The sequence below is a fragment of the Erythrolamprus reginae genome, chromosome 10, assembly GCF_031021105.1.
Source record: "Erythrolamprus reginae isolate rEryReg1 chromosome 10, rEryReg1.hap1, whole genome shotgun sequence".
In the NCBI taxonomy this organism is placed as follows: domain Eukaryota; kingdom Metazoa; phylum Chordata; class Lepidosauria; order Squamata; family Dipsadidae; genus Erythrolamprus; species Erythrolamprus reginae.
Genome location: NC_091959.1, coordinates 11,831,717 through 11,843,171, shown reverse-complemented (window position 1 = coordinate 11,843,171; position 11,455 = coordinate 11,831,717). Strand labels below are relative to the sequence as shown.

Below are 11,455 nucleotides of genomic sequence, written 5' to 3'. Positions count from 1 at the left end.
AGAGAGAAAACCCCCCCAGCCCTCGTCTGTTTTTGGAAATGGTTCAAGAGTGTGTATACACACACGCACAAGTGGGGGGATAATATGTATAATATGTCCTGTCTTAGAGTATCATTTTGGTTGGTGGTGTGCCCCAGGATTTTGTAAATGTAAAAAATGTGCCGCAGCTCAAAAAAGATTGAAAATCACTGCTCTACTTGATTTATTTAAGCCATAGGTGGAGACCTCTGGCCCTTTGATGATTTCTGGACTTCAACTCCCACAATTCCTGGGCTAGCCAAAAATTGCTGGCTCGGGAATTCTGGGAGTTGAAGTCCACAAGTAATCAAGGGGCCATAGTTCCCTGCCTCTGACTTAAGCAAAACATCCAGCAATAAATCCTGTATCGAAGGATTTTAGACCTAAACACAGTTACTGAAGTCTTCGATCAATTCTTTCCACAGACGGCAGAAAGGGAGAGAATGACTGACATGAATGAATGAATGAATGAATGAATGAATGAATGAATGGAGAGGGTGACTGAATGGATGGATGGATGATGGATGGATGGTTTTGATCATCAGAGATTTCCATAGAGGCATCACTATCATTCTTCTCTACTCTTCTCTCTCCATGAAAACTTTATCTCTCAATCTTTCAAGAGCTAGTCTGGAACACAAGTCACCCATGCAAAATGCTTTCTGGCATGTAAATTCTTGGAATAGCCACAAAGCCCAGGTGACACTTTTGAAACAAATAATTCAAACACATTTTAACTGCCATGGGTCTTGTGGGTTTTTTTTTTGCCACAATTGACCAATTCTGCTGGGAAGAATCCGAGACTTGAGCTGCAACGCCAGGAATAGCAAACTTTACCAACAGTGAGGAAAGCCAACTCACGTGGGTTCTTCAGACAGTGTCATGGTCTCTTCCATTTCATGGGCTTGCTTGAACCAAGGCACTCTGGCTTCAACCGGGATTCTCTCTGGAAGAGGAAATGAATGCATGTTAGTCAACCCTCAAGACAGTTTGGTAAAAAGGAGGGCCAGAGGGGACATATTAGCAGAATACAGATACAGTGATACCTCGTCTTACAAACGCCTCATCATACAAACTTTTCGAGATACAAACCCGGGGTTTAAGATTTTTTTGCCTCTTCTTACTAACTATTTTCACCTTACAAACCCACTGCTGCCGCTGGGATGCCCCACTTCCGGACTTCCGTTGCCAGCGAAGCGCCCGTTTTTGCGCTGCTGGGATTCCCCTGAGGCTCACCTCCATGGGAAACCCCATCTTCAGACTTCCGTTGCCAGCGAAGCACTCGTTTTTGCGATGCTGGGATTCCCCTGCTGGGATTCCCCTGCAGCATCGCAAAAACACGGAAGTCCAGAGGTGGGGTTTCCCATGGAGGGGAGCCTCAGGGGAATCCCAGCAGCGCAAAAACGGGCGCTTCGGCTGGCAAAAGGGTTGAATTTTGGGCTTGCACGCATTAATCGCTTTTCCATTGATTCCTGTGGAAAACATTGTTTCATCTTACAAACTTTTCACCTTAAGAACCTCGTCCCGGAACCAATTAAGTTTGTAAGACAAGGTATCACTGTATTTGAGGGGTTGCCACAAAGAGGAGGGGATCACACTATTTTCCAAGGCACCAGAGGGCCAGACCAGGAGCAATGGATGGAAACTGACCAAGGACAGATTCAATCTGGAAATAAGGAAGAACATTTTGACGGTGAGGGCAATCAACCAGCAGAGGTTGTAAACGCCCCATCACTTGACATATTCAAAAGGAAATTGGACTACTATTGGACTACTGTGCTGTAGGGTTTTCTGCACCAGCAGGGAGTTGGACTAGATCAGGGTTAGGCAAAATTGGCTCTTCTATGACATGTGGACTTCAACTCCCAGAATTCCTGAGCTAGCATGATTGGCTCAAGAATTCTGGGAGTTGAAGCCCACAAGACATAGAAGAGCCAACTTTGCCTACCTCTGGACTAGATGATCTGCAAGGTCCCTTCCGACTCTAATAATAAAAATAAAACAAATGTTATTACAAATCTAATTAATAATAATAATAATAATAATAATATCAACAACAACAACAACAACAATAATAATAATGTTAATCCAGTTACCTTTAGGTTTATAACAAGGGACTGGCACGAGACACTCTTCTTTTATGTGGGGTTTTAGTTGGGGATTACAACCCCCAGTATGTTGTCCATGATGATCAATACACAGAACCACTCGGTAGCGTAACCCTCGGCCACAGGTCACGGTGCACTGTAGAGAGGGACAGATCAGTCAAAAGCTAAGGTTGCAGAACTGCTGTGCTGCCCATTGTACCATCCACGTATCTAAAACTCCTAAAACATCATCAGAAACATTTTGCTATCTTTCTGATCAAGAAATTACAATCGTCCTACGGCAAGACCTAACTAAGAAACATAGAAGATTGACGGCAGAACAAGACCTCCTGGTCCAGATATATTTCCTGTGTTTTAGGCTTAATATATGTTTATCCCAGACATGTTTAAATTCAGTTACTGTGGATTTACTAACCACGTCTGCTGGAAGTTTGTTCCAAGCATCTACTCTTTCGGTAAAATAATATTTTCTCACGTTGCTTCTGATCTTTCCCCCAACTAGCCTCAGATTGTGCCCCCTTGTTCTTGGGTTCGCTTTACTATTAAAAACACTTCCCTCCTGAACCTTATTTAACCCTTTTAACATATTTAAATGTTTCAATCATGTCCCCACTTTTCCTTCTGTCCTCCAGACTATACAGATTGAGTTCATGAAGTCTTTCCTGATATGTTTTATGCTTAAGATCTTACACTATTTTTATAGCCCGTCTTTGGACCCGTTCAATTTTATCAATCTCTTTTTGTAGGTGGGTTTTCCAGAACTGAACACAGTATTCCAAATGGGGTCTCACCATCGCTCTATACAGCGGGATCATAATCTCCCTCTTCCTGCTAGTTATACCTCTAGGTATGCAGCCAAGCATTCTACTTGCTTTCCCTACCGCCTGACCACACTGTTCACCCATTTTGAGACTGTCAGAAATCACGACCCCTAAATCCTTCTCTTCTGAAGTTTTTGCTAACAAGAACGTTAGGCTCAATTGTGGTGGTAGGTTTGAGGACTACCTTTCTTACCTACACCCAAATATATCTTTTCTGCAAGGAGGTTTACATAGAACGTGCCATCATCCCAACCATTGTATGCCGCCCCGAGTCTATGGAGAGGGGCGGCATACAAATCTAATAAATAAATAAATAAATAAATAAATAAAATCTGAAAGTTTTGGGGGTTTTTTGCTTCAAAAGAAATTGAAACACTCTGCTTCCTTACCTGTGACCACTCCAGAGCTATCCACTTTGGACAATCATACAGGTTGCAAGCTTGCATGACTCTGGGCTTAGGAGCATACATACATTTCCACTCGTCTACTTGCAATATCTCTCCGTGCATGGTCTCCTCTACACAGACAAAACTTCTTCTCTGAATTCCTCCTCCGCATGAAACTGAGCAAGTGGTCCAAGGATTGTGCTCCCAGCTGTTTGGGTGAAATAAACGGCATCCTAAGAAGGGTACATTTATTTATTTATTTTATCAAATGTATTTATTTTACCAAATGTATTTATTTTACCAAATGTATTTATTTTACCAAATGTATTTATTTTATCAAATGTATTTATTTTATCAAATTTATTCATTTTATCAAATTTATTCATTTTATCAAATTTATTTATTTTATCAAATTTATTCATTTTATCAAATTTATTTATTTTATCAAATTTATTATTTTATCAAATTTATTTATTTTATCAAATTTCTAGGCCACCTTTCTCCAGGGGACTGAGAGCGGCTCACAGGATAAAATCAATACAAAAATTGCACATCCCAACCATAAAACCCACCTCCTAAAAATCTCACATTCATCCTAACTCATCCCAGTCTCCTTTGTCCTATTGGCCGGAGCAGAATATCAACGCTTAACGGACCCAGGCCTGCTGGCAAAGGTGTGTTTTTAAAACCTTTCGAAAGGCCAGAAGGGTGGGGGCAGTGCGAATCTCCGGGGTGTAGGGGTTGGTTCCAAAGGACCGGAGCTGCCACAGAGAAGGCCATTCTCCCAGGCCCTGCCAGCCGACATTGCTTGGCTGACGGCACTTAGAGAAGTCCGACTCTGTGGGATCTGATCGGTCACAGGGATACTTGCCTCCAGAAGTTTTGAATGCTCCAACACTACAAGCATTTAAAGAAAAGATTGGATAACCATCTGTCTCAAGTAGTGTAGGATTTCCTGCCTAAGCTGGGGGTTGGACTAGAAGACCTCCAAGATCCCTTCCAACTCTGTTATTTTGTTTCTACAGAATCAGCATATTGCCTCCCAACAATCTTCAGATCGTGCAGAATGCAGCTGCGAGAGCAATCATGGGCTTTCCCAAAAATGCCCATATAACACCAACACTCCGCAATCTGCATTGGTTGCCGATCAGTTTCTGGTCACAATTCAAAGTGTTGGTTATGACCTATAAAGCCCTTCATGGCACCGGACCAGATTATCTCAGGGACCGCCTTCTGCTGCACGAATCCCAGCGACCAGTTAGGTCCCACAGAGTGGGCCTTCTCTGGATCCCATCAACTAAACAATGTCGTTTGGCAGGGCCCAGGGGAAGAGCCTTCTCTGCGGCGGCCCCGGCCCTCTGGAACCAACTCCCCCTGGAGATTAGAATTGCCCCCACCCTCCTCGCCTTTCGTAAGCTCCTTAAAACCCACCTCTGCTGTCAGGCATGGGGGAACTGAGATACTCTTTCCCCCTAGGCCTTTACCATTTATGCATGGTATGTGTTGTGGTTAGCTCTGGCCCAGCTCCTGCCCCAAGGACTGTGGATGTGAGGGAGACATCCACATGCTGCAGGCCTGTTTTGTCCCCGGTGGAATCTGCTGATGAAGGCTCCTCTGACCAAGAAGACATGAGTGACAGGGAGGAGGAGAGTGTGGCAGACAGCTCAGAAGGAGATCAATTATCTAGCTCCTCCTTGGATTCAGAACAAGAGTTAATGATACAGCCACGCATGCGGAGAGCGATGCATAGGCAACAACAACTGAGAGATTATTATCAAAGAAAATGAGGCCACCTGTGGTTGGGTGGGGCTGTGGTAATTAGTGAGGCTGCTATAAAGAGCAGCCTGTAGGTTTGGCCATTGTGGAGGATTATCTGATCGTTGTGTTTCATGACTGCTTTACTGACTTTGATCTTTTGTGTGCTGATTTTTCCCCACTTTGAAACTAAACCAGAGCAAAGTGTGTTTCACTTTGTGAAAGAAGAAGGACTGTGAATTGCCTCACAGCTGCAAGCTAAGTATCACAGAACTGATAAGGGACTTGTACAAATTACCAGTTTGTTTGGAGACCACTGCTCTTTGCTATGCCAAAAGAGGGCTTGGTTTAAGTGACTTTTCATTATAAAGAACATTGTTTTGAATTTTCAAACATGTGTGTGTCTGAAATTTGTACCTGTGAATTTTTGCAAGGATTCTACCAGAGAGCCCGACACAACAGTATGTTTGTTTCTATGTATGATTAGTTTTACAATAAGGGTTTTTTAGTTGTTTTAGTATTGGATTTACATGCTGTTTTTTATTATTGTTGCTAGCCGCCCTGAGTCTACGGAGAGGGGCAGCATACAAATCCAATAAACAAATGAATAAAATCTGGATTCTCATTTTACCGACTTCGGCAGGATGGATGGCTGAGTCAACCTTGAGCCAGTCAGGATCAAACTCCTGGCAGTGGGCAGAGTCCGCCCGCAATGCTGCATTCTAACCACCGCACCACCACGGCTCAGTTTAACAAGCCATCCAGGAGAAATGGAGCAAAAAAAACCCTATAAATCCACAAGGTGCGTTCAAATAACTGCTCCCAATGATGCTAAAGGCCGGACGAGAATGTTCTGCGTCTGAAATGATTCATATAACTCTCCCCCTTGGAATAAATTAATCACATCATTCTCAAAACCGAACATGAAACTTGCTGCATGGAGAGTGTTGACATTTCAACCAAGCTCCCATGATCAAAACCAGACAACGCAAGAGAGCTGAGAGCTAATGGTTTCGCCATCACCCCTGATAAATAGGCTCATCTGCTGTTATCGTTTCGTTAGCTCAACCCGTGAGAATGATTGATGAGATATAAAAAATGACCCAGAGGCTCGTTTTTAAAGTGTTCCACTACAAGTGTCGCTTCGCATTAGAGTAGAACGTTCCAAATGAACTCAGCAGAAACTTGGGTCAGAGTTGCAGGTTTCAAGAACCCCTAAGGGACCATTAAAAAAACCACAACTTTTGAACAAACCCTCCTATTTTAACATGTATGGGGGGAAAATTAATCTGGGTTTGGTTGTGCATTATCCAATAACAGCAGTCCATGTATCTTTTCTTGGAAAAGAGACCATATTTTTCAGAGTATAAGACGCACCAGAGTATACAAAACTTACAAAACTTTTGCCAGACCCATCCTCGAATACAGCTCATCTGTTTGGAACCCATATCGCATCTCAGACATTAATACCCTTGAAAATGTCCAAAGATACTTCACCAGAAGAGCCCTTCACTCCTCCACTCGAAACAGAATACCCTACGAGACTAGACTTTCAATCCTAGGTCTAGAAAGTTTAGAACTAAGACGCCTTAAACAAGATCTAAGTATTGCCCACAAGATCATATGCTGCAACGTCCTGCCTCGGCGACTACTTCAGCTTCAACCACAACAACACAAGAGCACACAACAGATTTAAACTTAATATTAACCGCTCCAAACTTGACTGTAAAAAATATGATTTCAGTAACCGAGTTGTTGAAGCGTGGAACTCATTACCGGACTCCATAGTGTCATCCCCAAACCCCCAACACTTTACCCTTAGATTATCTACGGTTGACCTCTCCAGATTACTAAGAGGTCAGTAAGGGGCGAGTACAAGTGCACTAGAGTGCCTTCCGTCCCCTGTCCTATTGCTCTCCTATATCTCCTATACCTTTCTTCTATTCCTATATCTCTTCTTCTACTCTTTCATTGATATGTTCTATTACTATATCTTCTTTTCTATTATTTCTTAGATATATTTTACTATGAGTATCTCCTCTATAACCTTCATCATGTATTTTACTATGTGTATATAGATAAATACCCACTAAAACCCTCATTGTGTATTGGACAAAATAAATAAATAAGACACACCTTAGTTTTTGGGGAGGAAAGTAAGGAAAAGAATGTGCTTATCAGGTGTTCACCTGGCTAGCGTCCTTAGCGAGCACATTATGTTATCTTCAAAAAAACTTTATTCAGGAGAGTAACAATGAAAGAGCTTGCAAGCCAGTAAGAGCTGGGAACATCATTAGCACCTGGAAAGAACCACTTGGCGCAAGCAGAGCAATGGGAAAAGCCCTGCAAAGACTTAAGGCTTGGAAAACATTCTTCGCAGAGAGTAACAATGAAAGAGCTTGCAAGCTGGTAAGAGCTGGGAACACTGTTGGCACCTGGTTAGGGCTGGAAAGAAACTTATTCGGAGCAAGTTAGAGCAATGAAAAATTCCTGGAAAGTTTTAGGGCTTGGAAAACATTCTTTGCAGAGAGTAACAATGAAAGAGCTTGCAAGCCAGTAAGAGCTGGGGACATTGTTAGTACCTGGTTGTGGCTGGAAAGAAACATTCAGAGCAAGTTAGACCAATGGAAAAAACCCTGCAAAGACTCATGGCTTGGAAAACATTCTTTGCAGAGAGTAACAATGAAAGAGCTTGCAAGCTGGTAAGAGCTGGGAACATCATTAGCACCTGGAAAGAACCACTTGGAGCAAGTAGAGCAATGGGAAAAGCCCTGCAAGGACTTAAGGCTTGGAAAACATTCTTCGCAGAGAGTAACAATGAAAGAGCTTGCAAGCTGGTAAGAGCTGGGAACATCATTAGCACCTGGAAAGAAACACTTGGAGCAAGTAGAGCAATGGAAAATTCCTGGAAAGTGTTAGGGCTTGGAAAACATTCTTTGCAGAGAGTAACAATGAAAGAGCTTGCAAGCCAGTAAGAGTTGGGAACATTGTTAGTACCTGGTTGTGGCTGGAAAGAAACATTCAGAGCAAGTTAGACCAATGGAAAAAGCCCTGCAAAGACTTGGGGCTTGGAAAACATTCTTTGCAGAGAGAAACCATGAAGGGCCTGCAAGGTAAATGCTGGGAAGTTTGTTAGCAGCTAGTTAGGGCTGGCGGGGGAAGCTACATTTAGAGTATAAGACACATGAAAATTATCAGCCTCTTTTAGGGAGGAAAAAGGTGTGTTTTATACTCCGAAAAATACGGTAACTGGTTTCATGATTTGGAGAATGTGTATTGAGGTGTAACGTCAATCAAAAATTTATCTCCTTTCCCTCCAATGTAAGCAAATGAAAAAACCATTAACCAATGGAACAGCTTGCCTCCTAGAGTTGTGACTGCACCATCGCTAGAGGTGTTCAAGAAAAGATTGGATTAGATGATATAATTTCTCCCGCCTTGAGCAGGGGGTTGGATTAGAAGACCTCCAAGATCCCTTCCATCCCTATTATTCTTTTTCATTCTGTGATCCCAACTGAGCTCAAGCACGTAAGCATGAAGCTTGAGCTATGAGCTATGGAGCAAAGCCAGAGAAATCTGCAAAAATCAGTGCGTCCATTTGACACTGGGATTAAGGTCTACTTATTCCTTTCAGCTTGCAATTTCATCTTCTACTTTTCCTAATGCTGTTTCTGTTTTGAGGGCTTCCTTTGTTTTGTCTTTGTTCTAAAGCAGTGTTTTTCAACCAGTGTGCCGCGGCACACTAGTGTGCCGTGAGACATGGTCAGGTGTGCCGCGAAGCTCAGAGAGAGAAAGAAAACAAGAGAGAGAGAAAGAAAGAGAGAGAGAAAGAGAGAGAGAGAAAGAAAGAGAGAGAGAGAAAGAAAGAGCAACACAGAGAGAAAGCAAGCAAGCAACAGAGAGAGAAAGAAAACAAGAGAGAGAAAGCAAGAGAGAGAGAGAAAGAAAGAAAGAAAGAGAAAGAACGAGAGAGAGAGAGAGAGAACAAGAGAGAAAGAAAGCAAGAGAGAGAGAGATAAAGAGAGGGAGAAAGAAAGCAAGAGAGAGAGAAAGAGGGAGGGAAGGAGGGAGACAGAAAGACAGAGGGAGGTAGGGAGGGAGAGAGAAAGAGAGCAAAAAAGAGGAAGGAAGGAAGAGAGAGAGAAAGAAAGAGGGATGGAGAGAGAGAAAAAAGAGAAAGGGAGAGAAAGAGGGAGGGAAAGAGAAATAGAGCGAAGGGGAGGAAGAGAGAGAGAGAACTTTTTTGTCCGGACTTTTTTTAGGGGCCCCCCTCAATGTGCCCTATGGTTTTGTAAATGTAAAAAATGTGCCGCGGCTCAAAAAAGGTTGAAAATCACTGTTCTAAAGGATTATTGGTTCTGAAGCTGTAGTTTCACGCTGATGGGTTTTGTCTCTGCAAGCCCCTCTCACAAGGCAGCCTTGTGTAATTTTTTATTTTGGAAATGAACACACAAGTATTTACGATGCCAGGGATACACAATACTAATCTAGCATATGAGAAAAGACAGGGATAAAGGTTTATATGGAGTTGAAGTCCAAATATCTTCAAGTTACCAAGGTTTGGAAATACTGCTCTAGAAGACCTTTGGAAATTAGGGGAAGCTGCTTTCACCCTCCCCAGGCATTGAATTATGGGTGTGGGCACTCGTGCATGTGTGCGGTTTTGACACCCGAGGGAAAAAAGGTTCGCCATCACTGATGTAGATCATTTGTTCAGGAATGGCGAGTTGTCTATATTTAGCTGGCTTCCACACTGTACTCAACAATTATTATCTTAGGCATATCTTGCTAATGGAATACCTGCACTTAAGTGGGGAAGTGGATTAATGTACTGAAATGCCCTCTACTCTAGAGCGACTTTATCTCAAGCAACCAAATGTCATAGACGGTCAAATTCAGACATTGCCATCTATGGCAACAATACACTCCTTGTCTTGGTCTTGAGTCAGCAGGAGATTGTATGTATGAAATTATAAACGAAGTGCACTGCAGAAGACTATCAATGGAATGCTAATAACCTGTATCTTGTAAGCGTCATACATACCGGGGGAGTGGCTGGAAATGATCGTAAGGCATGATTTCCTTAAATCCATCACTGCGAAAAAAGCAGAAGCGTTTACAAAGTTATTTGCAAGATGCTGCATTACAATTTTCCATTTGATACATACAAAGATGGTAAACCTCAAGCACACCTAAAGTGAGTCTTTCGGAATGGATCACAATTTGTATTCACGGAAACAGAAATATAGAAGTTTGACGGCAGAAAAAGACCTCATGGTCCATCTATCTATCTATCTATCTATCTATCTATCTATCTATCTATCTATCTATCTATCTATCTTTCTTTCTATTTATTTATTTATTTATTTTATTTTGTCCAATACAAAATGAGGGTTTTAGTGGGTGGGTATGTATGTATGTATGTATGTATGTATGTATGTATGTATATAGATAGATAGATAGATAGATAGATAGATAGATAGATAGATAGATAGATAGATAGATAGATAGATAGATATAGATATAGATATAGATATATAGATATATATAGATATATAGATATATAGATATAGATACACACACACACACACACACACACACACACATAGTAAAATACATGAAGAAGGTTATAGAGGAGATACTCATAGTAAAATATATCTAAGAAAGAATAGAAAATAAGATATAGTAATAGAACATATCAATGAAAGAACAGAAGAAGAGATATAGGAATAGAAGAAAGGTATAGGAGATATAGGTAAGCAATAGGACAGGGGACGGAAGGCACTCTAGTGCACTTGTACTCGCCCCTAGTCTGCCCTTATACTATTTCCTGTATTTTATCTTAGGGTGGATATATATTTATCCCAGGCAGGTTTCAATTCAGTTATTGTGGATTTACCGACCACGTCTGCTGGAAGTTTGTTCCAAGCATCTACTATTCTTTCAGTAAAATAATATTTCCTCACATTGCTTCTGATCTTTACCCCAACTCACCTCAGGCAGAAGGAGAAAGAGAAGGGGAAAGAAAGGAGAGGAAGAGGCAGAGACGGGGCGGGGGGAGAGAAGGAGAAAGAGAAGGAGAAGCAATAATAATAATAATAATAATAATAATAATAATAATTATTATTATTATTATTATTATTATTATTATTATTATTTATTAGATTTGTATGCCGCCCCTCTCCAAAGACTCGGGGTGGCTCCCAACAATAATAAAACAATATTACAATGAAACAAATCCAATATATATCCAACATATCCAATATATATTCTGCCGCACGAATCCCAGCGACCAGTTAGGTCCCACAGAGTTGGCCTTCTCCGGGTCCCGTCAACTAAACAATGTCGTTTGGCGGGACCCAGGGGA

The 11,455-nt window shown here is 41.7% G+C and overlaps 1 protein-coding gene across 1 annotated transcript in view; it reads right to left on the bottom strand.

Annotated features, from left to right (window-relative positions):
- Positions 1–875: 875 nt before the first annotated feature.
- LOC139172808 (ADAMTS-like protein 3) overlaps positions 876–11,455 on the bottom strand; it is a 183,230-nt gene continuing 172,650 nt past the window's right edge. Inside the window, exons 12-15 of the mRNA XM_070762031.1 lie at positions 10,133–10,183; positions 3,337–3,541; positions 2,115–2,262; positions 876–964 (exon numbers count right to left, since the gene is read on the bottom strand). Coding sequence (XP_070618132.1) covers positions 876–964; positions 2,115–2,262; positions 3,337–3,541; positions 10,133–10,183 — 493 coding nt within the window. The remainder of the gene's footprint in view (positions 965–2,114; positions 2,263–3,336; positions 3,542–10,132; positions 10,184–11,455) is intronic.